At 42.3% G+C, this 27,331-nt stretch overlaps 6 protein-coding genes across 9 annotated transcripts; 2 read left to right on the top strand and 4 right to left on the bottom strand.

Annotated features, from left to right (window-relative positions):
* Positions 1-255: 255 nt before the first annotated feature.
* LOC6625852 (AT-rich interactive domain-containing protein 1B) lies at positions 256-7,765 on the bottom strand. Of its 2 annotated transcripts, none has more exons than XM_002050072.4 (2): positions 7,567-7,765; positions 256-3,820 (listed from the first exon to the last, which is right to left on the bottom strand). In XM_002050072.4, the coding sequence occupies exon 2, from the start codon at positions 2,923-2,925 to the stop codon at positions 1,312-1,314; it is 1,614 nt and encodes a 537-aa protein (XP_002050108.1). In that variant the 5' UTR covers positions 2,926-3,820; positions 7,567-7,765; the 3' UTR covers positions 256-1,311. The 2 variants fall into 2 exon arrangements, with proteins under 2 accessions (XP_002050108.1, XP_032291678.1); XM_032435787.2 differs by lacking the exon at positions 7,567-7,765 and adding an exon at positions 4,141-4,593.
* A 615-nt stretch (positions 7,766-8,380) lies between these two features.
* robl (dynein light chain roadblock) lies at positions 8,381-8,958 on the bottom strand. Its single transcript, XM_002050073.4, has 3 exons — positions 8,823-8,958; positions 8,690-8,768; positions 8,381-8,620 (listed from the first exon to the last, which is right to left on the bottom strand). Exons 1-3 carry the CDS (start codon positions 8,823-8,825, stop codon positions 8,409-8,411), a joined length of 294 nt encoding a protein of 97 aa, XP_002050109.1. The 5' UTR covers positions 8,826-8,958; the 3' UTR covers positions 8,381-8,408.
* A 74-nt stretch (positions 8,959-9,032) lies between these two features.
* Positions 9,033-9,590, top strand: robls54B (roadblock similar 54B). The gene is made up of 2 exons (XM_002050074.4): positions 9,033-9,191; positions 9,250-9,590. Exons 1-2 carry the CDS (start codon positions 9,168-9,170, stop codon positions 9,550-9,552), a joined length of 327 nt encoding a protein of 108 aa, XP_002050110.2. The 5' UTR covers positions 9,033-9,167; the 3' UTR covers positions 9,553-9,590.
* Positions 9,591-9,905: 315 nt separating this feature from the next.
* On the top strand, positions 9,906-25,554 carry EDTP (Egg-derived tyrosine phosphatase). Of its 2 annotated transcripts, none has more exons than XM_002050075.4 (6): positions 9,906-10,735; positions 22,033-22,817; positions 22,880-23,518; positions 23,903-24,094; positions 24,159-24,536; positions 24,914-25,554. In XM_002050075.4, exons 1-6 carry the CDS (start codon positions 10,619-10,621, stop codon positions 25,047-25,049), a joined length of 2,247 nt encoding a protein of 748 aa, XP_002050111.1. In that variant the 5' UTR covers positions 9,906-10,618; the 3' UTR covers positions 25,050-25,554. The 2 variants fall into 2 exon arrangements, with proteins under 2 accessions (XP_002050111.1, XP_070066234.1); XM_070210133.1 differs by lacking the exon at positions 9,906-10,735 and adding an exon at positions 20,823-20,909.
* Positions 14,042-16,677, bottom strand: LOC6625856 (glucose-induced degradation protein 8 homolog). Of its 2 annotated transcripts, none has more exons than XM_002050076.4 (3): positions 15,898-16,677; positions 14,769-14,906; positions 14,042-14,715 (listed from the first exon to the last, which is right to left on the bottom strand). In XM_002050076.4, the coding sequence occupies exons 2-3, from the start codon at positions 14,872-14,874 to the stop codon at positions 14,186-14,188; spliced, it is 636 nt and encodes a 211-aa protein (XP_002050112.1). In that variant the 5' UTR covers positions 14,875-14,906; positions 15,898-16,677; the 3' UTR covers positions 14,042-14,185. The 2 variants fall into 2 exon arrangements, with proteins under 2 accessions (XP_002050112.1, XP_015029278.1); XM_015173792.3 differs by lacking the exon at positions 15,898-16,677 and adding an exon at positions 15,060-15,201.
* Lhr (Lethal hybrid rescue) lies at positions 25,491-26,685 on the bottom strand. The gene has a single exon (XM_002050077.4). The coding sequence runs from the start codon at positions 26,556-26,558 to the stop codon at positions 25,581-25,583; it is 978 nt and encodes a 325-aa protein (XP_002050113.1). The 5' UTR covers positions 26,559-26,685; the 3' UTR covers positions 25,491-25,580.
* Between the last annotated feature and the right edge of the window lie 646 nt (positions 26,686-27,331).

The following is a 27,331-nucleotide window of genomic DNA, read 5'->3' as shown; positions in this document are numbered from 1 at the left end:
GTGTACTCTCTCTACATATTTATAGGGTATCCGTCAACATCATCCATATTAGTGGGTATTTTGTCGTTGCTTTGATGAACCGCAACACGGCCGGCACAAAAAAAAAAAAAACAAAAAACAACGAAGGATCGTCATCAGCAGCGACCGGCAGGATCTGAAGGATCACGTCTGCTTTGTCTATGGATTAAGTTAAATGAGTTGAGTTTTGAATTATTTAATATGGTTTGTTCAGCATGATTTCTATGTTCAGATGTGTTCTTTTTGTTTTGTTTTTTATTTCTCTTCAGTTTTACCAATTAGTAGTTGATTTTGATCTTAGATTAACGCTAATTTTTGCTCTAGCTTTCTCCTTTTACTCTCTTTTTTTTTTGTTTCGTTAAATTTAATAAGTATTAATTACATTGATAATTATTTATATCTGCTTGTAAACAAACTTTACATGATAGGATTTTAGTTTTGTTTTTGTTTTTCTTCTTGTTTTCTTTTGTTTCGTTTTGTGTGTGTATTTTGCTACAACAAAAAACTATGCCTTAAAATAATACTTTAGTTACATTTTTTTTATTTTTATTTTTCTCGCTTTGCATTAATTTTGTTCGCCTTTCTCTTCCATCTTCTTCTTCTTCCTCCTTTGTTTGCATAACTAAAAACAATCAACAAAATGAGTTAAGTGCAAATAAAATAATCCTCTTGTAACTAATTTGCGTGGGGGAGAGGTGTTAATTAAAAACGATAACTAAAAGTAGGTCTTACATTCTTAAGATCGGGAGTTTTTGCATAAAACACTAATTACAAAGCGACATGGCAACACTGGCTGTGGTGGTGAGGTTAGCATGTGTTTGGCCAGTGTTGCCACACGTGGCGTGCGGGAATCTCGCATTCATTTTGTTCAAAACCGAGAATTCAATGCGGGCAGTGGCAGATACAAATACAGATACCAGTCGTCAGATACGGATACGGATACACGGACACAGACACAAATACGTATTCAGATTCGGATTTAGTTGCTCCCTTCTCACACATACACACACACGCACACGCACACACACGCACACACTTCTTAAAGCTATACACAAAAAATGTCAAGTTAAATGTACGAAAAGATTTGCAATCGCCAATGTCCTGGAGGGGAGGATCCAGCGTAATGGGGATAGCCGCCACTTAGAACGTAATCCGTGTTAGCAGCTGCCACTTGGGTGAGAGGAAGCCTCTGCCATGTCCATACCGTTCCTCTTCCCCTCCCCGTCCCGGTCCCCATCCACATCTGGCTGCATCACTGTCATCTTCGCATTCAGCGTCTTGCGGCGTCGGTTGTCAACAATTCGTGTAGACGCCTTGAGTGTAATACAGCTCGGTGATGCGCTCGGGCAGCGTGCTGTACAGGTTGGTGATCAGGTCGAGCGGCAGGCGCGACCACGCCTCCTTGATGCGGAATATCAAGTCGTCCTTGCGGGAGAACTTACGCCCGCCGTCAAACACCTCGCGTATTAGCCAGCCCCAAATGTTCTCCATGATGTTCAGATCGTGGGCAATTGTTGGCCACTTTTGCGTCTTAAGGCCCTCGGCATTCAAGAGCTCCTGGGCGGTGGGCAGCGCGTGCGACATCCAGTTATGATCCTGCAGCACAAACTCCGTATTGCCGCCCAGTTTGCTGACAATATTGGGACGTTCGCGCATGATCGCCTCAATGCAGGACTCGGGCCGCTGCTTGGCGGACGAGACCTCCAGGTGGACAGCGCCGCCGACGCAGATCATCAGGTAGATGTAGACGGAGTTGCCGCGCGGCCGCTGCGACAGCGTGCGCTCATAGTTGCGCAGATCGTGAAAGTAGTAGGAGAAGCCATCCGGGCCGTCCAAATTGAAGCGCCGCTCATCATGGAAGATGACACGCCGCCAGTGCTCCTCGCTCCACACGATATACGTGTTGGCAAAGTTCAGCCGTTCCGTTTGATTGTATTGCGAGAGAAGCGGCTCGGTTTTCAGTTTCTTGGCACAATTGGCGGAGCCGGACGTCGAGCCGGACGTGGATGATGACGAGGCGGACGACCCTGAAGAGGATGACGAGGACGCTGACGACGATGACGAGGACGACGCTGACAATATCGGCGCCGCCCCAGCCGCAGCCGTGGCGCGCAGCAGCGCATTCGCAGCGGCTGCTATATTGCTGTTGCTGCCGCCGCCGCCGACGACGACGCCGCCGCGCGGCTGGTGACTGATGATTGTGGGTGATACGCTGGAGCCGTTCGATTGCTGTGTCGGCGCATGGCTGGAGGCGGTGCCGCCCGTGCTTGAACTGGCCGCCGAGAAGTTGGAGTTCTGATTAAGCGCATGCACAGGCAAATGACTTTGTTGCTGCTGCTGCTGCTGCTGATGGCTGGCCTGGATCTGCTGCTGCTGTTGTTGCACCTGTACCTGCACCTGTACCTTGTGCTGGGCATGATGCGCTGCTGGAAGGCTGTGGCTGAGTTGCTGCGTCTGCTGCTGGTAGTAGGGATGATGATGATGGTAGCTAATGTGCTGCTGGTGCTGGTGTATTGTCGGCTGCTTTAGCTGCAGCTGCTTCAGCTGCGTCTGCGACTGTGCCAGCAGCTGCTGCTGCTGCTGCTGCTGCGCATGAGCAGCCGCCGCCGTGCTGCCACCATTCACGGGCTGGGCGCCCACATAGTTGCCCTGATGGTTCAGATAGTAGTGTAGCGCCATTAGCTTGTTGGCGCTGTTGACTGTGCCTGCTGGTGCGCCGCTTACTGTTGTTACGGCGGAGACAGGTACTGCTGTGCCGTTTGCCACTAGCTGCACGCCTCCGGGATGTCCATGGGCGGCTGCCGCTATGGCGCCCGCACTGGCGGCCAGCTGGGCTGCCGATTTGGGATCGTAGATGAACTTGTTAAAGTTCTGCAGATCGTCTGGACTGAGCACGAGCGTTTTCATTTGAAGTCTGGCGTCTTTTTCCTGCCGCTTGTTCTTCCACTTGTTGTTGTTCTTTTTATATGTGTATTTTAGTGGTCTAATCACTTTAAGCTTTCATGTGCCCGAGCAGCTTTCAGCAATGTGGCAACACTGGTGTGTTTCGTAAATGCAGTCGAGTGCGCGGCTCCAAGTTGATCACGCTCACGCACAACGACGACGACGCACTTTCACGAATGCGCCGCTGCTGAGATTTCCAAATGCGCTTGTTAAGCAACCGAACGAGAGCCGAACGAACGCCAACTCAACAAACACTCTCTCACGTGCACTCGCTCTCGCGTGCTCTCTTTCGCTCTCGCGATGTCCAGCTTCGTCCGCTCTTTTCGTTGATCGCGACTGCCAGCGCTGCTCTGTGGGCGTACGTGCGTGCGTATGCTTGTGTGTGTGTGTGTGTGTGGATGAGTGCGTTATTAAAGGGCTGGCCCTGGCCCTGTGCTTGCTTGTCGAACTCTGAGCTTCAAAACTCAGTGACTCGCTCTCTCCTCTCCTCTCTTTCTAGCCCGATTGCAAAACCCGACGACGTCGTAAAAAGATGTCGGTTTACTTTCCCACGTACATACGTGTGAGTTGGCAGCTCCGTTGGCGTTTGTTGTGCCAGTCTGTGACTGCGTGTGTGTGTGTGTGTGTGCGGAGCTCTTTCAATATGTTATCCTCTTTTGTTGAAGTGGTTTTTCTTGTCGGTTGCTGTGCCCGTTGTAGTTGCTGTTGCTGCTGTTGTTGTTGTTGTTATTTTTGTCGGCTGGTTGCTGTGCAAATGTTTCCTTGTTTCTTTATTCTGCGTGCCGCTGCTTCGATGTTGCCCCTTGCTGTTGTTGTATTGCTGCTTTTAGGTATTCAGTTGTCGTCGACGTCGATTTACCTGGAATGAAATAAAACAGGTACGTATGTGAGAAAGAGTCTTGTTTCACACTTTGCATTGTGTTTCTCATACAATATATGCAGTACACACACACACACACACAGTCGAGACACTTATATAAATGCACCCAAATGCACATACATGCATGTACGCTGACACATATATATATATATATGTGCGTGTGTGTGTGTGTCTGGTACTTTAAGAGTTGATTGTGTGCATCAGCCGAAACATGTATTCCAATAATTTCTTGGTGAAATCTTCTTTGTGCCCGAACAAAAAAAAAAAAGAAAACATTTGGGAACAGATGTTCAACGTACTCAGATTTCAGGTCCCTGTTTTCCTATGCCAAAATATGCCAAAGTAAATAAAAGGTCGTCTCTCTGTCTTCGTTAGCGGCAGAGGCAGCAGCAGCGTCGCTGTTGGTGCCTTTTGTCGTTTCTTTCAAAATGAGAGCACACTCACACACACACACACGCACACACACACACACATGAAACAAGTGCAGTTGCATTTGGTATTTTGGAGATTTTAACACATTTGGGAATTTTGCAAATTTCACTTTGCAGATCGTTGTGTGCGGCTATTTTGGTTTCTCTGTGTGTTTCGTCAGCGAAGATGCTGCTGCTGCTGCTGGTTGTTGGGTCAAAGTTCAACCGGCCAAGGAGAGAGATTTCTTAAGCGCAGGTAGTTGGTTTTGACAGGTGTTGGATCTCAGTTCAGTCCTTAATATAAACACTATCCAGCTGCTATGAAACATGTTTTTGGTCAATTCAACATGCGAGGGACGAGAACTGGTTTGCTCTGAACTAAAAGAAACTAAACTCAAAAACGACAAAGTCCAAATAAAACAAAAACAAAAAGAGCACATTTTCAAAATACCCAAGTTGACATTTCAGGTAAAACTGACCCCATTCTCTCTTTGTTTTTTTTTGTAACGTTAATATTGTTGCAATATTTTCAAAATGAAAAAACGAACTATATCTGTATATAAATTTTGGGAGAGAGGGTTTAAGCCAACCTTTTAGGGGCAACTCGTTTATAAATCAGAATCGATTAAAGCTTTGAGCCACGGATCGAGACTTTAATGTTGTTTTGCATCCCTGGTATATTTAGCCAAAATGTGCCCTATAGACATTCGATTATTTTTGTACAAATTTTGTTGCGTGTGGCTCAAGCAAAACGAAGCCAAAAACAATTTTGTTGTTGTTGTTGTTATAATTGTTGTTGCTGCTGGTTTGATTTGTTGTTTTGCGATAACGCGACGGCGTTTAATATATGCATTACACAAACTCATGCATATAAAAAAAAATGTGTACGAAAAATACGAAATACATATGGTATACACATAGGCCAATGTTTCTACGTGTTGTTCCGAGCTTTATCATCTGACAAACGCTTCGGTAGACACGAGCACGGGCACGCACAAGCAGCTCCAGTCTTTATATTACAGCGGATTTTCCCCCCCTCATCGTCCCGCGCCCGCTTCGTCAATTAGCTCATAAATTTGATTACATTGTATTCGCCGCACTCGCGACAACGACTCCAATGCAGTAGAGCAAAGCTGGCCAAAAATGTGTTGGCCATTTAAAGAGGTGGGAGTCAATGCCTAAATGCTGTGAGTTTCCCATTGCTCCAGCGATTTAACAGTTATATCCAAATGAAAACCAAGTCTGCGCAACGGGGATGAAAACCAGTTTGTTGCCCAAAAAGTAGAGTAAGGGAAGAAAGCTGCTGCTGCCGGTCCATTCGCCTTTGTGTGCGTGCGTGCGTGTGTGTGTGTGTGTGTGTGTATCTCTTTTGGGGTTGTTCTGCTGCTGCATAAGTCGGTCGCCTGTCGGTCACTTTTGATCGAAGCGAGTGCAGCAGCTGGCCAAAAGTTCAGAGACCCCCCTAAAAACAGAGGCAACTATCTTAAAATGTATTGAAACATTTGGAAATAATAAAAATTAAAAAATAATAATGTTAAATGGAAAGCACACTTGAATTGTTGCATAGAAACCTATTCTAGATATATTTTTTATATTTTCTATTTGCGATTCAATTGCGTTTTTAGTTGAGTTTTCGACTTGCAGAACTGCTGCGTATTTCTATAAACCTCGCACACACACACGCACACTCTTTGGCTCTGATTGATATTTTCCGAATTTGTCGCGTGGTATGTGTGCCTTATTATGTACACCTGATGCGATAAGATGTTGACAAACTAAAAATGCGAAACAACGATCGTTATTATTGGACTTTAAACTAAAACAATCTCTCTTTAAGCAGATGCAATTAAAGGCTTCACAATCTGGATCCATTGGCAAAAGTAATTTTGAATCGTTTGATATATTTGCTCAATGCTGACTAAGAAAATGTATATAAAAAAAAAAACACACGTCGTTTGAGTCACGTTATCTCCCATATGATTCGAGGAAACAGTTTCTGTTATTTGCTGCGACTGTTGCTGCTGACTTTTGCAAGTGAATTTTTTTTTGTTCCATCTACCATGTGATTCACACTTGACAATTCGTAATTAAAATTTCACTGTTCACAATCGGATTGATTATTGATTTTCGCACCATGTCAAATGAATTAATTTATCTATTAGAGATGCGTATAACACATTTGTAATTGAAGTTTTAGGACACTTTTTATTTGCTGTTGTTGTTGTTGCTGTATATTAAGAGCTCTGTGTGTGTGTGTGTGTGTGTGCGTGTGCAAATGGAATGTCACAAAACATACGAGGATTACGCGTTGCGGGTGGGGACTGAACCGTTCCAACAGTTACGTTGTTTTGTATAACGTCGCGTTTTACGTTGAACATATGCATTAAACGAGAGCTCTCCTAGATGCACAAACACAAACACACACACACGCATATAGCACATGCACATGTAAATATCCAAAAATATAAACGAACCCAACGACAACGGCACCAACAACAAAAACAACAAGCTGCTGTCCGCTCGAGCTGTACGTAATAAAATCCCTTGCGCTGCAATGCAGTCGTAGCAGACAGCGCAGTTGCTGCGCAGCACATGCTTCGCCTCTTATTTATAAATTCAGCCAGCCCTTATGTGTTCAACTCTGTTATGTACCAGCAGCAGCGGCTGGCGAGACATACGTATGTATGTACATACACATTGTCTCTACGTAGTACGTGCGTGCATGAGGTTTGCCTGTGTTCGTGTGCGTGTGCGCTCTTGTGTGATGCCATCGTCGATATTGAAAGTATGTATGTATGTACGAACATTTATACATTTGTACATAATACGACGTATCGACGTCGCTTTATACGAATCGTTGAAAATTGCTTGGGTTTGCGAACAACGGGACGACGATCTGATACGAAGTGATTCTTTTTCAAGTTAATTCTTTATACGTATGCATGTACATACATACGTATCTTTTTAATACATACATACATGAATATGTATGTATGCATGTATGTACATATCATTTTCATTTTTCACGGAACAAATATGGCTGCACAATAAGTAGCGTTGAAAACGCTTACGCTGCTCACATTAAAGCTTATTAAAACTTTTCACATTCACACCAATTATATATATATATGTACACATATGTACATAAGTATACATGTATTTCTGGTTTTTTAATCAAATATTGAAAGAACGAACGACCATTAAATGCTGACTGGCTGATTGGGGAGCGTAGATTCCGTTTGCGTTGCCGTTTGTTGGTTTGAGTGCGTGATTACGCCATTTTCTTTACTCTTGCACGCCCAATTTCACATTTACCTTTTTGTTAAATTTGGAATTTGTTTCTTTGCACACGCGTACACTGAGTGACCGTTTTATTCGAAGTGTTAATTTTTTTTATAACTATTGGCTATATTTTTTCCATTACCGAATTTTTAAATGCATTTGTTAAAACTTATAAGTTTTCACCACTTCCACACACACGACTTGTCGACAGACTCGCTGATGTTATGGAGATGGTAACGTCTCGATACTTTACAAGTTACGATTTTTTACTATCGGACTGACTAATAACGATACATCGATATTAAAAAATCTAAATTTGTGTGCTGAGCTGAGCTTTTTCGAGAATATATTCGTCAAAGTTTGATTAAATTAAGCTAATGTTAATGTTAATTTCTTTTTACATTAACAGAAAACTTCAAGCCTATTGATTAAAAATATCGATATTAATCTGAATCATCAATCACTAGTTATTTTAGAAACTCATATTTTGTATGTAAATTTATTTAAGCACATAAACATTATGGAAAACACATTTCTTATAAGCAAATGATTAACAGAGTTATCGATTTCTTATGGACTCAATTTTTTAGAAATAAGAACTCTCATCACCTTTTTAATTTAACAGCTGTGCCCTATTGACGTAATGTTAACATATTGCTTACTTCTTCAGCCAGCTGTTAAAATAAATGGCAAATGTTATAAAAACAACTGTTATGCTACCCTATGAGATCACAACATGCGAATAACTTAGTTTTACATGAAGGTATTGATTTATAAAGGAATATTGTATTTACATTTTTTCGTTACACCCCTTTGAAGACAGAAAATAAAACCACATATCACAAGGTTCGCAATTTAATTTCGCCTATGAGCATTTAATCGGTTGGATTTTGAATAACAATAAGAATAAAATCCTTGTCGGGAGCAACCATGATTTCGTGTTTTTTGGAGCGTACTCGAAGGAATGTCATATCGTTGGATGGGTCCAGATCGCGCACCACACTGCGAGCTTTGTCGGCTAGTTGACTCATCAGGCCCGCGTATTGAACGGTCGTCGTGTTGTCGAGAGTCGACTTAACTGGAATACCTAATAAGCCAACTGTGCGTTACTAAGGCAGCCGAAGTGGTCAGAATATATGCATGCATATTTACCCACCTTCATTGTTGACGACAATCGTGCCGACGACCCCTTTATGGCTTTGGATTCGTTTCAACGTTTCTTCGACTTCTTGCGACTGTCAATAAAAACGAATGTAAATTATTTTCAAAATATTACACACTTTATTTACCATGTTAACTCTGAATTTAGCTGAATCTTTTGCAAAAGTAATGTCTCATTAGTAAAAATAAAGTTTTGTTTGCTCGATACCGCAGTGTGACCAGCTGGCAGTAAGTTTAATGTATTATTTTAAGCGTATAAAAATACTAATAGAGTGGTATTTTTAATAAAGTGTATAGCAATTCCCTTAAAAGTATATAAGCACGCACTGGCCACACTGGATACTGGCATTTGACCCGCAGACCTATATAACAGCCGTTACCTCTAGAAACTGTCTTGACAACCATGAAGAGAAAAAACAATGTTTGAATGCACGCATTGTGTGGGAGAAAGTGATCAAATGATATAGTGAAATATGTTTAAAAGCCCTCCAGAAAAGGTAAAACCTATATTATATTAATTGAACTATTTACGAAGTAATGTTTGTTTATCTACAGCCACCACGAACACGTCGATATGTCGATGAAGCATTTAGACAAATTCAGGAGAAGAAAAATATTCGCGATATTATTATTATAAATGAGTTTGGAATTCCTGTTAAAAGCACAATGGAATTTGACACCTCTGTCAAATTTGTTGGCCATTTTCAAGAACTAAGAGGACGTTTGGAGCGAGGTATGGAGAAAATGGATCCCAACGATGAATTCTTGATGTTAAGAGTACGCACTAAAACTCATGAAGTTATGTTAGTGCCAGACGTAAAAATAACTGTAATTGTTGTTCAAAATGCAGCAAAATAATAAAAACGAAATATATTTGTATAAAAATCGGATTGTCTAGCATGAAAATATTTGTAAAACTATTAAATAAATTCAATATTTGTTTCTTAAACTAAGTTAATTCTGATAACAAATTTAATAAATATTCTTATTGGTATATTATTCTGAGGGAACAGTGCATATGCAATTTTGAAATATTCAATTTGCATAGAGTATCGGACTCCACATTGCGCCACTTTTGCGGTAACAGAAATTTATTCGTGCGTTAACAGTACACTAACAGACTGTTACAGGATTATCGAAATTGGTATCGAACGTGTCTCAAGTAGTATTTTGACATGTGGCCATGTTGAGACATTGCATTAGCTCTGCTATGGATCTGTTATTAATCATGTTTGTTCTTAATATGACAAGAGAAAAAAATTGTAATTATTAAAGTGTTAATAAATGTAGTTCTAATTGAATTGCATTATCAATTATCCCAAAAGAAAAAATTGGTTCCGCTGTTAATAACATGTTAATAAAATGTTAATTTAGCAGACAACCGAACGGGAGGTAAGCCAAGCACACATACGCACGCAGAGTTTTGTTGTGTTCGGTCCGTGTGCTATTTACGTCGTAATTAAAGTAAACTCAAAAAGACTAGCGCGTAATTAATTAATCAAATTTGTACAAATTTGCTCAAAGGTGTGCAAATTGTGTTTTGTTGTGCGTGCGGTGACGCGAAAGCCAATACTGACGTCGCGGCAAGAGTTGGTGACGTCGCGCTTGAGCCTAAAAAGGCGTTGACAAAACAAACTCCAAAGCGGAACGCAAAACGGCTAAGCAGAAGCAGATAATAAAGCAAAACAACAACAAAATAAAATTCGGTCTAAAACGTAAATAGGCAGAGCATAAGCCGACCTAGAAGTTGTTTAATAAATAACCATCGTTCCAGCGCTATTCTGCCACATTTACTCGTGTCACTGTGTCTGTGCGTCTGTGTGTCTTTGCAAAATAACAGTGTTCAAGTGTGCGTAGCAGAAATAGAATTTACATACGAACGCGACACCCACACAAAACGTACGGTAAATGCAGCGCCGCAAAAATGAGCAGCATAAAGCTAAACGAAATGGTCAACGTGACACAGCAGGATTTACACGATCTATTAGAAATTTTCGAAAAAAAATCATTCGAGGCGGTGGCCTTTGAGGAAGGCACAACGGTAAGTCCAGTTCACCTGAACAGCCAGCCTTCCACTAACAATAAAAAAAAACCCTGTGACACAAATCCACTTAAAGCACGTGCACGTGCTGTAACATTACCAAAGCCAGTAACAGGGCTGCAGACTGGATTGGGGGGCAGCAACTGGCACATCCATTGCTTCCCTTCCCATCAGGTGGCCGCGCCCAAAAGAGCGATGAAAAAGTCTGTCCCAAATTAACTTTTTTCCCTTTACCATCTAAATCCTCTCCAACTCTAATCAAAAGAAATCGATAGGTGCGTCTTAAGATTCGCCCAACAACAAATACTTGCATATGTATGTATGTATGTATGGTCGCCTGCCTTGCTGCTTCTTCTTTTCTCTTCTTTCTGCCCTCGTTTCAAGTTACGGTTATGTTTGTGACTAGTCGCAGTGCAACTACAACATTAACGACTTTTACAACAAACTGTCTACACGCACTAGGCTAATTTCTTTAGTAGGCCCAATGTTGCCCCCAGTCACGCATAGTCCTCAATTGGTACTTATTTGGGGCTGGAAAGTGGACAACAAAGCGTGTCAACTAAACCATATCACATTATATTCGACCTATTGACTTAATATAAATAACTAGAAAACAGTGTGCTACATATATTGATATATATATATATATATATGTTTGATATTGATCAAATAAGCGCCTTTTTAAGAAAGAAAAGGCTATACAAAAAATTAGTGTGATTTGCTTGTTTTGTCATTGCTGTTGCATCTTGAACATTTTCTGTTAACATACTGTCAATGTTAACAGGCCGCTAAGCGTTAGCCGGCAACAATAACAACAAATGGTTTTTTATGGGAGCATCTGTGCGTGTGCATGTGTGTGTGTGTGTGTGTGCAAAAGAGAGAGTGCATGTGTTTGTATATGTAAATGAAAACCGCAAACAGTTGGCAACAGTGAAACAACAAATACCTTCGTCGGGGACATACGTGTATGGCCCGCGTATTACAAAACTTGGCACGTAACAGTCCCCCACCCCCCTCCTCATGCAATGCATTTGCTCAGCTGCAGCACTGCAACTGATAAACGCGAATGCTTTGCAATCAATTGAAATGAATAGAAGCCAAATGCACTTTTAAATAATGTTTGCCCCTGCCTGTTGCATTGTTGCAGTTTCTAAACTCTAGAATGTTGTGTATATTATCTATTCGTTTATCAAACATTTGCCCGTTATCAGCGCCGAGCGCAAGCTTTTTCCTATCTGGCAACATTGTCAGAGCACAACAATGACAAGTGCAAAACAAATTAAAATACTGAATGCTCTTTCCAAGATTTCTAACAAGCAACTGGGTTTTCTTATCGGTCGAGCAAATGAGTTTGGGCTTGATTTACTTTTGTTTAGAGAATGACACAAAGAATATCTATTCTTGACGTTTTGATTTCAAGATCTTCCAACTACTATATGGCTCTATTGATAAAATATGTTTTGTAAGAGTATTTAATCTTTGGCGTGGCGTTATTTCTAGACTCAATCATTTCGTGAATCACATGAAATTTGAATACTTTTCGGTCCTACGCCACTTTTTATACATAGACCATATTTGAATGTTGTTCGGTTGCTGTGACAAGAAATTTCATTCTTTCCAATAAAATCACTTAAACACGTACGATCTGAACGTGAGTTCCAGAGCTTTGAGCTTTGTCGAAACCAAGTACATTACCTACTCTTTCAATTTAATATAAAATATTTAAGTATATTTAAATATTATTTGGCGCACTTCGCTCGGCAAAGCGATTGTCTTTTGCTTATCATAAATATATCAAATTATATTTCAATTAGTAAAAGTTTAGGGTTTTATATAACTTCTTGTCCTGTCGTTGAAAATCGAGGAACTTCAAACTGGGAATATATATACTGGCTTATAGGTAAATTATATGGGTTACGCCCCTTAGTTTTTAGGGTTGACTTAATCTCGCTTGCTTTATATGAACTCGCCCAATCAGTCAAGGGACCTTAGAAAGTGATTAGACCCGCACGAATACTGTAACTTAGTATACTAACCGAGTTTCTTATCTTTGAACTGCACCTCGATAAGTGCGGGTTTGTTTTTGTTTTTGTTTTTGGTTTTTTTATGTGTTTCTGTTGCTCAACATTTTTCTTTGTTCAAAGTTATTTACTTAACTGCTGTTGTTTTTATTTTATTTTTTTTAGTTTCTTATTTTAATGTTTTTAGTTTTTTTTTTTTGTCATTGGGGAAAGATTATTTATAGCTTTGATGCTGGCACGTGACCAAGCAATTTGCGTTTCAGATTATTTTGAACAGGCGCCACAACGAGTCAGATCTGTGCATCGGGGCAAAGTTTCATTCCGGGCAATTACATAAGCGAATGTAAATACTAATCTTCACACAGATTAATGCAGGAACACGAGACAAGTGGACAATGTGGGAAATGACAATTTGAAAAGCCAGCAAACATGGACTTCTTTCTACAAGACATATTGATTAAGAATATACTTGTTTTAAATAATACAAAACACATTTCTAAACGCAAACATGAACTTCTACAGTCTTAGACTCTGCGTTGAACACCAATCTTTCAAATTCTCTGGCATTGTGATTTTTGGCTTTAAATTGTAGATATCACTTTTTTTTATCTATTTGCCGTTTGTGGAAATTTATATATTCATGCTATCTCTAGTTAGGATCGAGTTGGATCAACATTTTTCAACTCATTTTAGTTGCGTGAAGCATTAAACCAAAAATTAAAATAATTTATCCCTTGACATGCATTTTTTTTTGTGGGAGGGGTGGAGTTTGCGAAAAGTGTAAAACATGTGTCAAATGAATGTACGCAAAGATTATTTGCAGATAAGTTTAAGGCCGATCGTTTGAAAAACTGATTTTCCACCAATTTTTCACACATGTGGGTGGAATTTCTAAATGTATAAAGTTTTAGTCTAGATTTATGTAAATAATTTTGAAGATAATTAGACGAAACTCTACATTTTCACAAAGATATTTGCGATCGGAGAAAATTACAAAACTTTCCTCTGCGTTTCGCCCGTTTTCCACCGATACAGGTGGAAACGCTGAAATAGTTATTTTCCATTCACTTTTTACAAAATATCTTTGAAAATAAGTTTGAGGGCGATCGGATGACCGTTTTCCACGGGTTTTTCACACTTGCGAGTGGAATCATCGTCGATAATAATTTCTTACTGTTTTGTCTGTGAATTGATCGCAATTCAGTTATATAGAGAATTAAAATGACGACAATTAATGGAGATTTCCTTGATCTGAAGCTGAGCTGAATAAAAGCAAGTGTAGCTGTTGCACATCAAGATATTAGAACATTGTATTTAAGCACATCTAAAAAAAAAAATTGTATTTGTACACATATATAAATATAGATTTATAGATCTGTATAGTAGCAGTAGACACCGGATTCGCCCTTTGGGCATGCTGCACGATATTCTAATCGTTTTGCAAAGCGCGCTTCAGCTCCACTTCAAAGTCGGCGGCCTCGAGATCCAGCTGACAGCGCCCGGCACAGCCATCTTTGTCGAGCCTGCTCTGTGCCCAGAGTATCAGCTTGACGAGGAACATCATTTTCGGTTCCATGCTCGCCGTCTGCTCGTACTTGAGCAGGGTCGATTCCAGCTCATGGCTCACCTGCTGCCTGCAGCTGTGTTGCAGGAGATCGTCTCCAAGCGAACTCTCTGCGGATGGTTCCGTTTCAACGGAGACGCCGCTGCCGGAGTTGCGCTCCAGATTCCGTTCACGGATCAGCTCGATGAGGCGCAGCTGCTGCATGTGGAAGTACATGTAGTTCTCGCTCTCAAACAACTTTGGGTACAGTCTCTTGGCCATGTCAATGGCGTACTGCACCTGGGCCGTTCGCACCGCCTTCCTTATGCGCTCCTGATACTCGACGGGATCCGCCTGTGCGCCCGATTCCAGCCTGGCCACCGCCTCGAATCCCTGCGCCACATCCAAATAGCCCTCTGTCAGTGGACAACTATGTTGAAATGCTCACAGGATCTCATTAAATACACACCTGCCACCAAATACTTCATTATCAAACGATTAATGTCCGCCTGCTTGGACTGAAAGCTCTTCATGCGATGCGACCAACCAGTTCTCTGATTGCTGCCCGCCGCCATCTCAGACAATTCTGCACTTCCGTGGGAGATCGCTAAACGAAGACATTTTTAAAGGAAAAGTGTCGAATGTTTAAAGGAAATGAATATTTTTTGAAATTAATTATCTATTACTTCATTTTCAAGAACTTTCTAAGCTTTGGAAATAGAAATTCGTAAGAAAACATTTTCGCAATAAACATACATACCACATGTGTATTGTTTATAGGGTATAGAACTTTTGCAGTCAAACATATGATTCATACAATTAAATTCAAATAATAGCACTACAATTGTTTATAATCAGGTTTAATCTGTTGTCATGGCGACACCTGATTAAAGTGTTGAACTTCAAATGCATATTAAAAAATTGCACGAAAAGCAAAAAGTGCGCAAAGTCAAGTACAGTGATTGCTCGATAAACTGAACCGAATCAAAAACAAATTATTTTCGAACTATTTAATATGAAATAGTCATGAAAGCTCTAGGAAAATTGACGAACCAGGGCTTTAACTAAACCACTTGGTTTGAACCGTGAACCGAACCAGCAATGCATTTTTTTGCATTTGCAGCCCTGGTTTTTAAAACAGATTTGTTTGCATGTAAATATTTTCATTCGATTTTATTTCAATTCGTTGGGAACCAGTTTGTTTCGTCCAAAGGAGAGCTCACTGTACTGGCTACGTATTTAGCTTATGGACTTATCATGAAAATGAGCAACAAATTTGACTTTTTTGTTTTGTTTGCATTTGTTTTATTTATAACAAACCTTGCCCAATGACATTGGCATAGCCCGAGCACAACTGCAACAAGGTGTCCATGTGTGTGCGAGTGTGTGAGTGTGTGTGCGAGTGTGTGTGCTTAGACATTACCCGTTATCGTGTGGGCGCCAAAAAAAAAAATCATCTACTTCTGCTCGGGGCAGCAAATAAAAATAGACCAAACATACACATAAATATGCAGCCATATATATGTATATATTTTTTTTTAATATATGTGTGTATAAATATTTCACTTTCAACAAGATTTTACAATATATTAACCCACCTGTTGTTGTTGTTGCTGCTGTTCTTGTTAATAATACTATTTGTGTGGCCCAGTTGTTGTTGCTATCGTCTGGCTAATTGGTGTGTAGCCAAGTGTTGATGGTGGCCAGAACGCAGTCGAGTATATGGTAGATGATGACCAGCAAACGGACCAGGCAATAGAATTCCAGGGCCAGCAGGCTGAGGGAGGCCAGGAATAGATGATCCTCCAGCACGAGCTCCATGCAGATGTATTTTTTCACAGCACTTGCAAAAAAAATAATTATTTCATTTACTGCGCACTCAAAATTCGATTGGCCTGGCTGCAGCCTGCCCAGGCCAAGATGCGGATGCGATTGCTACTGCGACGGCGACTGCGACTGCAGCTGCAGCTACGTTTCCTTCCGTGTGTTTTATGTATCTCGCCTGGCAGCAGCTCGAATCCAAATCGCTTCCAGGCTGCACAAACTCTGTACGCCCACGCAGTTGCACATTTTTGGGGGTTGCATGCAGCCGGCACAGTGTTGCCTGGCTATGCGGGAGCGGTCTCCAGTTGATGCCGACTGCGCAGGACGTCAACGTCATCTGTCTGGCGCTGGCTGCAGCCGCTCTGCACTGCTGCGCTCTTTCCTGTGCGCCTGTGCCGTCTGGCAGCGCCTGTGTGGGTGCCGCGTTGCTCGTCGCCTGACTCTTCTGTCCACTGTACCGCGTACTTGTGTGGGCGCTTCCGAATACGGGACACAGGCGCGCATAAATCAAAGATGCCGACCAGCTGCGGCTAATTCCAGCGCATTGGCTGTTGCAGCAAATGACGCCGCACAGTGGAGCAAACCACCCAAAAAAATGCTCAAAAAATAAGCTGGAAAATTATTAATATTGATAAATATATATATGTTACCGAGCCGAGGCTTGGGCTTGGTTTCTTTAATCAGCTGGCAGTAAAAGGTCAAGGTTCAAAATTTCACTCGTTTTCATAAGTATTAGGAAAAATTTAAATCGTAGTATACTTTGGGTATATTCAATCAAATCAGAATAATTTATTTTTAAATTTAGTTCATTTTAATAATGAACTTCAAGTCCGCATCCAAACACACACAAATTGAAGCGGAACGATTCGCCATAACGAAAATATATTTCTGGTGACAATCAAACACAAACAGTTCAATGTCATCAAAATTGATGATTTAAAGTTAATTATATTTAAATTATTACTCCGATGTAATTTAAAATGGAATTTTCAATAATTCATTTATGAATGAATGAAAGAAATCTTTTTCGTTTGGCTTCTATAAAAACTCCTCTTAAATATAGATTATTTTGAATAGTTTGCCAAAAATAGAAGTTCTCAAACACACAAGACTTTAAAATCTGATATATATTCGACAATATAAAAGGAATAAAGCGAAAAGAGATTGTCGATTCCGTTTATAATTCTTTTTTTCGAACCATAAATTCAGATCTTAGTTCGAGCCTAGGCTTGATTAATTAATTAATTAATTAATTGATGAAGACAATATACCTGGTCGACGTTAAATCAAAATTTGAAGTATTTGTAAGGTTTTTGGGGGTTAGGCTTAAGATTGAGCTGAGCAACTAGTTCAGTTTATAGTACTGGAATTCCTGGTTCCAGTTCATGAGCAACCGCACACTTATAGAATATACCTGTGTCCACTGTGCCGAAGACGACACGCTGGGCACCTTGTGTTTATGATTGCCTGTTGCGCGTCGAACTTGAACAGTTGAAGCGCTGCACAACCCCTGTCCTTGGATTTAGTTGGCTGGTTGTTGCTATTGTACTGCATTTGGCTGGCAGCTGTTGGCGTTTTAGCGTGGGACGAACCACAGACACTTGGCACAGGTGCGCAGAAACCGGGCGGAACCGGGCGGAACCGCAGCTACAGCCCGGGCGCATGTCCGGGAGAGTGGCCTCGGGAGACGCAGCGAGTGCAATTCGATTAGATGCCAGTGCAGCGCAATTGAAGTTCCAATGCGTCTGCCAATTCCAGGAGCTGGCGACGTCTGTCGTCGCATTCACCACACGGCATTATGATTTTCGAACCAGGCACCGTCAAAACAAGGTTCGCATGATATCCGCAAAGCCCAGGCACGCACATATCCTGATTAGGGGCGGCTCCTGCTGCTGCTCCTGCTGATGCTCCTGTTGCCTGCTGCTGCGGCCTGCTGCCACTTTATGAATGCCTGCTGACGAGCAGATAAAATCGATAATAATTGAAATGGCGGCTGCATATGGCATCCGCTAATTTGTGCAGCGATTGTTGCGTGGCAACAGATTGTGGCATGACGCAAAAAGTTGTGGGTCGTACATTCGAGACAAATAAGATGTCTTTCTCCTTCTTGACTTGGAACCAGTTCTGCGAATAAGTTTTAAAAAGTGTTTAGTCAGTTTTTCCGCTAAATAAATTTTGATTTATTTATTTATAAATGTGTCCTTCGACACGTCAGTGGAATCGTTGACATTGACCCCTAAGAGACTTTTAGATGAACTGATTGACAGGCGAACATGTTAAATAGCTGGTGATCGAAGTCAAGCCCCTGTTACTTACCCATTCAAAGAAAATGCTGTGCATGTGCTTGGCAGGCGGATGGAATAAAGCTCTTCCTGATTGCAACGGCCTCCAATTAAAAGCTCATGTCTCTCTCACTCTCTCTCTTCCTCTCTCTCTTGCTCTCTCTGTAAACTTTGTGCTTTGTGCGCCCAGTTTCCGGCTAAACGAGTTGTTGTTGCTGTAAGTTGAAGCTTTAAAAAGTTGCCAACCGTCGAGATATGCAAATGTTGTTGCCCATCAAATACATATGTTGGAAATTCAGAATGACCTTGTCAAACTGCATATCAAAACCTGGTTATTATTGCACATTAAAATAGTTGGCTTGATAAAGGTTGGCTAACAGATTAGTTTGAAAAACGAACTGAATAGCTGTTGCGCCCGATAACTTGTCTGTCGATAGCTGGGCATTTATCGAAAACGTGTTCGCTTGGGGTCTTTGAACGCAGTAAAAACCCAAAAAAAGAGAAAAACAAAAACTCATTTCTGTAAACAACAAAAACGGAACTTAACAGAATGCATGTTCGAGGTGTGGTCAGTGGCCCGAGCCGTGTCGGGCCTGACGTGAACTTGTTTCCAGTGTCGCTCGCCCTGAATAATTCATTCAAGAAAAGCAATTTTCCGTGTTCGGCGATCGATGAATATGCATGAATAAATATGTAAAAACATACATACATACATACACACATATATATATATATATACATGTGGACTCGCGTGATGTCCGTGATAAGCCTTGCCCAAATGCCAGCGAAGTCAGAGGAACGTTTATTTACATGTTGTGCTGTCTTTTATTTTCTGTTTGTCGTTTTCTCTTATTTTCTTTTCTTGTCGCTGCTGCTGTGGCTGCTGCTGCTGCTGCTGCTGCTGCTGCTGTTGGCCTGGTCTTGGTGTGTCATGGCGTCGGTGTTGCTGTCGCTGGTGTTAGTTTCTTTTCTTGATTGGCCGCTCGTTTGCAGAAAGCGCAGCTGTTAACTAAACTGTGCAGCTGTGTGTTATTGTTGCGGCTGCAGCGACGGTTTCTGCTTGCCCAGTACTGGTAAAGTCTTCAAAATCCGGGTTTGCAAGAAAACTGCATTGCTTGAGCCAAGCGCCTAGCGAGAAGGAGACAGCGAGAGGAAGACCAAGATTGAGTTGGAGGAGACCATGTAAGCTGCTTAGCAGCAACAGACTTCGTCTTAAATTTGTTTTTTTGGGTCAGGGCAGCAGCTGATGCTGATGCTGATCGCTGCTAGCAGCGCCAGCGGCAGCAAAACTATTGCATTTGGCGTCAGTCTGTGTCTGTGTCTGTGTCTGTGTCGGTGTCGGTGTCTGTAATCGCAAAAGCGACAGCGACAACAACACAAGTCTGCAAAACTATTTTGCTTTCGCGCGCGTCTGTTTGTTGTTTTTAAGTTTTACAGCGCCTTATTAACAGGCGCGCAGCGAAAAAAGCACAGCCAACTGCATGCTGTGTGCCTCGCTGCGCTTACAAAGAAAATAAATATGTGCACTACACGTCAGCAGCAGCAACAACAACAACAACAATAATAATAACAACAACAGCCAGCAGTACAACAGCACAACAGTACAACAGTACAGAAGTACAAAAGTGCAACAACAAGCAAGCAGTTCAATACACACATACACACACACACACACGCACTCACAAGACAATCGGCTACTTGTGTGCGTGTGTTTGCGCTTGTAACAACAGCAGCGACAACAACTACAGCATGTAGCAGCTACATGTTCACTGTCTCACTCACACTTGCGGCGATACAGCGAACAAGTTGCCGATAAAAACGCCAAGATTTTTGGTTTCTCAACGACACACACACACACACACACACACACAAAATTATGCACATTGTTTGCATCCGTCTCTCTCGCGCCAGCTAACACTTGTGCAAACTTGTGCATGCGTCGGAGAGAGCGCCGCATTCGTCTTTGCTTTTGTGCGTGTATGTATGTGTGTCTGTGTGGGAGAGAGAGGCGTGCTGTTAAAGATAATGACGTGGAATTCGCTGATGTAAACAACAACAAACTATTGTCCCCCTTTTGCCAGCTATTTACTAATTACACATGCATATATAGATATATACGTAGATATTAAAAATATCTTGTGTGTTTACACGAATATCTTATATACGTAAATATATTTATTTTCACTTCTACAGCTTCCCTGCCTATTAGTCAAGCTGTCAACTGAACCGTTACTTGTGTCGTTCGTTCTCTTTCGCTGCCCACTCAAAACACCTTTCAGTCGTCAAAAACTTTCTCACCACAACCTGAATACACTCTCCCGCCCACCATAAACTCTCACCCCCACGCACACACAGGCAAGCGCGTGGCGGTAATTGCGTTTTAGTTGTTTTGCTCGTTTGTTTCGCTCCGCATAGTTTTCTCTTGCCTGCACATGTGTGCGCCTCATGCATGTGTGAACGCATTTGTGTGTGGGTGTGTTTGTCTTTTTGGCACGTTTGTTTTGGTATGTGGTTCGCTTGTTGCGCCGCATTAGCCATTTTGCGCAGTTTACTTTAACGTTTCTATTTATTCGCATTTCGCTTTGCCATGTTTATCGCTCGTTTTTGTTGTGCTAAAAACCTGTTCGTTCCTTTCGATAAGCCATCCGCTGTCTGGGACAGATGCTTCCGATCTTTAGGAATAAACAACGCTTAGGGTTTTCCCAGATGTAATCCCAGTTATGCAATCGCATTTATAACTGCGCTAGATTTTTGATAAGCCAACAGGATTCCGTTGTGTTATCAAAAAACTAAGTTGGGTAACTTTAAAATATCTACAAAATTCGAAAATTATATTCTCTACCCAATTTGCATAATACTTTCAATTGGGATAGACGCTTTCAACTCTTTATAGTGTAATTTATAGCTTTAACATATTTGTGTAATTTGCTAATTGAAATTGAAAACAGGAATTCCGAATTTCACGGTTACTCGACTCTTTATATGGACGATAACCCCCAGCGGGGTCCGAGACTCTGGGGCTTATCGTATGTTTAATTTGAAACGCGTGCCACGCAGCTGTTCAATGCGATTCCAAATTGTTCGTCTCATTGCCCGTATTTTTAAACAATATTCAAAATGTCTATAGGCGAAACTTTATTTAAAGATCAAAGCAAATGTTGTGGATGCAGCGAAATGAAAAGGTTATCAAGAATGTGAACCGTCAAGGCGAGATTCAATATCATGTCAAAACCAAAACAAGGAAATTATTTTATTGCTGCAATTTGAAAAGAGATTACAAAACGTAAAACCATACGGAGAAAGCTAGCGTCAACTATTTCAAAAACAACAAAAGTCTTCTATAATACCTTTTATTCAAAAGTTTAAGGTCAGGGGATTTATATTGAAGCGATGTATATGAGAACTTCATGTGGAAATTTCGTGTCAGATTGATTATCTGTTTTATGGGCACAGCTAAAGTTCTTGAGTATCTGAGGTGTGTGTGAGCTTAGGGAGAAGCATCAGGTCAATTCCAGGGTATGCCTTGCCAGGGACAAGTCCGGGCTACACCCGGACTATAATGGATCCATCTATGTTTGCAGTCGTTTTCAATTCATAAATATGCGCTTATTCGACTTTCCTTTACAGGAGTATGGCATCTCAAAAAAATGCGAATTTCTGTTCAAGCTCGACTACAGCCTCATTGAGCTGGACAATACGAACGGGCTGCTGAGTCCGAGGTATCCTGGACGCATACTCATACCGGAATACGAGCATGGGCACATGGCCAAGACGCTTATACCCAGCAACGGGTTGGGCGGTGCAGGAGGATTAGTCGGAGGAGGTGGAGGCTCAGCGGGCACAACGGCGACAGCGACGCCGCTGAACAGCAGCGTTGGCAGCAACTGCAGCAACGGAAGCACAGCTGGCATCGGCATCCAAGCCTTTGTGACCTTTGCCAATCCGCTGCAGACGCAACATCCGCAGCAATCGGTGCCGCCATCGGCGCACCAACAGCCGCAGCAGAACACCATCTACGAGGATCAGTATGATATACAGCGCATGCGGGAGCTGGTGACGATGGCGAAGTATGCGCGCTGCAGGCAGCGCTTCGCCGTCCCCGTCATAATGTATCGGGGCAAATACATTTGCCGCTCGGCCACGCTCTCCGTGATGCCGGAGACGTACGGCCGAAAGGTGGTGGACTATGCGTACGATTGCCTCAGCGGCACCAACTATGCCGCGCCCAATGGCGAGGAGAACGAGTCGGACACCACGGACGAGTCGCTGATCAATCACATTAACGACCAGGCGCAGTCACAGTTCAGCTACGACGAGGTCATCAAGAGCGACATCCAGCTGCTGCACACGCTAAACGTATCCACAATTGTGGATCTCATGGTGGAGAATCGCAAAATCAAATACTTCATGGCGTAAGTCCGCAATTGATTATATCGAATTTCCTTTTGGGCTACATATAAATGCACTTTTATAGCGTCTCCTCGTCGGAGAAGGCCGATCCTAACAAGCACTACAAGAGCTTTAATCTGCTATCGCTGCCGTATCCGGGCTGTGAGTTCTTCAAGAAGTTCCGGGACAACAACTACATGGCCAAGAATCTGCACTACAACTGGAAACAGTCGTTCAACGATGCCAACATCAACATACCCAATTTGGGACCCGCCGCCGACATCGACATCATCTGGCCGGAGTACCGTGACTGGGATTTGGTATCCATAACGCAGAACTATCTGCGCGCCACGCTTAAGTATATACAGGAGGATAACTCTGGTCTGCTAATACACTGCATCAGTGGCTGGGACCGCACGCCCCTCTTTGTCTCCCTGGTGCGGCTGTCGCTCTGGGCCGACGGCCTCATCCATCAGTCACTCAATGCCCTACAAATGGCGTACTTTACGCTGGCCTACGACTGGTATTTGTTTGGCCACCAGCTGCCCGATCGCCTCAAGCGCGGCGAGGACATCATGTTCTTCTGCTTTCACGTGCTCAAGTTCATCACCGACGAGGAGTTCAGCATCGTGGAGCACCGCAAGCGCACCAAGACGTCCAGCAGCAGCGGCAGCAGCGTCATTGTCATCAAGTCCGACTGCTGCGACGACGAGCCGCTCAAGGAGTAAGTGAAGCCGCATTAAATGCTAGGAAGAATTATTCTAGGCATAAACATGAATAGATGTGCAGGAATCATAGCGGAGATTAGGCGGATATTAGCCAATCCAAGTTGCTATTTACTAAAAGTTTTCTAATTCACATTTCCATCCATTTTCCGCAATTGGTGAATCGCTTTTAAAATGCTTCTGTTCTTCTATGCTTCGATCGGTCCGTCAAACTTTGTAGATTGATGGATTTCTTGAAAATTATGAAAGACTACCTTCTGTTGAAACGATTTTAATATAGTCTGAGATTATAAAAAATGAAAGAAAGTCAAGAAAAGTTTTTATATATGATTTTGATGAGATCTGTTTAGGGACTTAAGCGAACGTTTGCTTTACTCTTGCAGAGACTACATTTTGGCCTTCGATCAAGATAGCAACGATAGCTACTCAAACTGTTCCAACTGTGATATGTCCATAACAGATAACTTCTTTGCCACAACAACAACAACAACAACAGCAGCAGCAGCAGCTACGGCGGCAACTGCACCTCCGGCGCTCGTCAATCCGCTCACCAGTCGATCGCCCAATCCAAAGCGGTAAGTGAAGCAATTTGAATTGACTTCGGTTGGATTTCACATGCTTGGTTCTTCTCGGTCACAGATCCCGCACCAGCCCCATTTCAGTGCCCGGCTCAAATGCGCGCCAGCGCCAGGAGTCGACATCGTCGAACGGTAGCTGGCAGGTGGTCACCGACACCGGCTCCATAGACTCCATGATGAACGGCAGCTACATGATGCGCTTCGTGGCCCAACAGCATCAGCAGACAGACAACATTCCAATGTGCAACGGCGGCAATGGCTATCACTGCAGCACCAACACGCCCAGCGCCTACCCCAGCGGCTATCCCAGCGCCAGCGGCAGCAGCAACAACAGCAATAGCAACAGCAACAGCAGCAGCAACACGCACGGTTTCATTAATGGTTCCTCCAAGGAGGCGGGCAGCGCCAGCGCAGCCGCTTCCAAGCAATCCATCAATTTGTAAGTACACTCATTCAAAATCAAAATTTCTATCTATAGAGATAATCTAAAAGAAAATACTGGAACCACTTGGCTTAAAGCAACAAATTAAGAAAGATTCTCAATCATTTTTCATAAGCTGGCGAAATTTTCTAAGATTTCGCAAAAGATTGGAATAGAGTTATATTTTTGGACAGATGACAGATGAACTGAAATCCGGTTTGGATGCGAACCAATTTGAACGCGAAGCTTAAATTTTATTTACCACGAACTGAACCTTTAAAGGGATTAGCTGGATAACAAGAAATCGCATCTATTTATTATCATTCTTTTGATACACAACATTTTTCCGAGTATTCTCATCAACAAACATTCTCAATGATTTTCAAATTTTGCAGACGCAAGCAACGGTTGAACGCGGTTCGAGCCATATTCATACAGGCGTATGGAAAAACGATTGGACTGAAATTCAAGGAGGGCTCCTCAATGAACCTGGCCACGTTCATTGGGAATCTGGCGGATCAGCTGTTTTAGAGTGTGGTTGGCACTGGAACTGAAATGTGCGTGCACCCGATGAAAGTATGCCACATCCGCATCAACCGACTGACTGCTGGATTGTGGCTTTGTTGTTTGTTAGTTAGTCTTGTTAGTGCTGCGCGTTTTTTTTTTTCTACCATGGACTGTATTTTGTAGACATGTTGAATTACGTTCTTGTGACTCTTGTTGATAATAAACACAAATGCGATTACAAAAATGTAGAACAAAATGTAATGTACAAGTAGCCAAGTTCCTCAGCGCCCGAGGCCACATACCATATGGACAACTGTGCTCTCCAGGCGCTGGGACTGCTGCAGTCGCTCCGCCGGGCAGCGGGCAGCCAACAGCTCGGCTAGATGCATGTCGCCGGCCCCATATGTTTCGGAAACTGTTTGTTTAGTGATTGCAACAAAATCAAATCAGTTTAAACAATAGCTCTAAGTTGTAATTTATAGTAATGTATTTTTTAAATAAACTTATTGTGCATTTGATATAAGACTAACTTAACTGAATAGCTCCCGAACGCAGTCAGGAGCTTCTGTTGCGGGTCTTCCTCACATACGACAGCGGCATATAGTCGGCGAGATCCAGGCGCTTCAGTCTCACTTGCACCTTTTTCACATAGTACTTGGCGCTCTTGAGCGGCACATATCGCAGCCTTGGATCAGCTTCTTTATCGGGCGACTGTTTTGACAGCGGCTGCAGCTCTATTTCAAGCTGATCCGGTGGCTCATTCTTTATGACCAGCGGTGATGTGGGCGGGTTTGCTGGCTCCGGCTGCGGTTCGCTGTGGCCGCGTACATCGCTGATGACCAGATTGCTGGAACGAGCAGCTGCAGAACTGTCCGGTTTGCTGCTGCCGTTGCTGCTAGCGGAGCTTCTGCGAGAGCTGACCTGTACGGGCAGCTCTTTGACGCGTATCGCCTTTAGGAAGGCATCGTACTCGTTTAGCACAATTGCCAGCTCCTTTTTACCGAGGTCCTTGCAAACTAAACGCACCTTGCGCTCTTCCTTGAATATGGCGTCCAGTACCTCGACCTCCAACTGCCGCTGGTGCGCCGTCGACAGCTGCTCGATAAACGGCAGTTGATCGAGTAAAAACTGTTGCGTCGAAGTCAAACCCTTGATGTTTGCCGGCGGTTTCACATTCATCATTTGGTTTATTTTGCTAACTATATCCCGAAGTGCGCTCGGTATTTGGCCGCACGCTTTACCGAGCGTCGGGCATATGGGCCGCAGGTTGTACCAGCGCCACTGGAGCTCCTCGACGGAGAAGGGCGCGGAGAGCTCTAAGCCCTCGTAACTTAAATTGAATGCCTTCACTATTTCCCCCCAGCCCCATTCCTCATAGTCTTTGTCATTTTGGGGACGTACCGCTTTGCTGAATAGAAACGGATACATATAGATTAGCTCGAGAAGTCGAAGATCGTTTAACACTATTTGGGAGTTCGCGTTTGTATTGGAGAGATTGATTTCCATTTGGGATGCATCCTCCAAGCCATCCATTGTATTTTATATTAAGCTTATGAGAGCCAGTTATATTTTCCGTCCGTAACTTAATGAAATATAATTCTTTCCTTTATTTCTCAAAAATAAGGATTACAAGAAATAAGATAAAACTATCGATAATAACTGCATGCTGTTATCGCTTTTAAGTGGAACTAGAGGTGGTTCAACTTGTTCCATCCCTAATTGCCAAACTGACAATCTTCATTGTAAAAATCAACCCTGATCTTACATTGTGGCATTTGTAGTGTAATGATTGAGATAAATAGAAACTGTAAAGTAAAAGCGTAGGTATATTCTTAAAAAATACTCTATAAATTGGGGACGAAACTTTCAAATAGTATTGGAAACATTCACAGATTCTTTGGATGTATATATAATTGAATTGCCTGTCAACACGTTCTCATACCCACAATATACCTTAATGGAATAATCAAAACTAAGTTTGTAGATAACAATTTGCAATAGAGACCATTTTTACCTAGAAAACTATCCGATTTACAATTCTGATTATATTATCGATCCTTATGGTGGAATGTTATCCTTTGATTTTTAAAACATTGGTTCAATAACATTCAATAACATTCCTGAATACTCCTAATGTGTATATGTTGATATTTTGGCGCCATTAACATATTGAGACATACGATATTTGTTATTACCCAACACTGCGTACTCCAAAGAACTAGTTCTCATTTGTTAATTTGGCTCATTCTGTGCCTGTTTTTTTTTCATTACTAGAAATAATCTTTAATACTCAGCATATATTTCAT

The sequence above is a fragment of the Drosophila virilis genome, chromosome 5 (assembly GCF_030788295.1).
Source record: "Drosophila virilis strain 15010-1051.87 chromosome 5, Dvir_AGI_RSII-ME, whole genome shotgun sequence".
Classification (NCBI taxonomy): Eukaryota; Metazoa; Arthropoda; class Insecta; order Diptera; family Drosophilidae; genus Drosophila; species Drosophila virilis.
Note: the sequence above shows the minus strand (reverse complement) of the source record. Positions and strands in the feature narration are given on the sequence as shown.

Coding starts and splice junctions, on each gene's coding strand:
- LOC6625852 (XM_002050072.4), bottom strand. CDS start 2,925: ATGAAAACGCTCGTGCTCAGTCCAGACGATCTGCAGAACTTTAACAAG.
- robl (XM_002050073.4), bottom strand. Junction 8,621..8,689: donor GATTGTCGTCAACAATGAAG/GTGGGTAAATAT, acceptor TTGGCTTATTAG/GTATTCCAGTTAAGTCGACT.
- robls54B (XM_002050074.4), top strand. CDS start 9,168: ATGTTTAAAAGCCCTCCAGAAAAG. Junction 9,192..9,249: donor TTAAAAGCCCTCCAGAAAAG/GTAAAACCTATA, acceptor GTTTATCTACAG/CCACCACGAACACGTCGATA.
- EDTP (XM_002050075.4), top strand. CDS start 10,619: ATGAGCAGCATAAAGCTAAACGAAATGGTCAACGTGACACAGCAGGAT. Junction 22,818..22,879: donor AAAATCAAATACTTCATGGC/GTAAGTCCGCAA, acceptor GCACTTTTATAG/CGTCTCCTCGTCGGAGAAGG. Junction 24,095..24,158: donor CGATCGCCCAATCCAAAGCG/GTAAGTGAAGCA, acceptor TCTCGGTCACAG/ATCCCGCACCAGCCCCATTT.
- LOC6625856 (XM_015173792.3), bottom strand. CDS start 15,114: ATGAATCATATGTTTGACTGCAAAAGTTCTATACCCTATAAACAATAC. Junction 14,907..15,059: donor CTATAAACAATACACATGTG/GTATGTATGTTT, acceptor GTCTTCGTTTAG/CGATCTCCCACGGAAGTGCA. Junction 14,716..14,768: donor AATGAAGTATTTGGTGGCAG/GTGTGTATTTAA, acceptor GTCCACTGACAG/AGGGCTATTTGGATGTGGCG.
- Lhr (XM_002050077.4), bottom strand. CDS start 26,558: ATGGATGGCTTGGAGGATGCATCCCAAATGGAAATCAATCTCTCCAAT.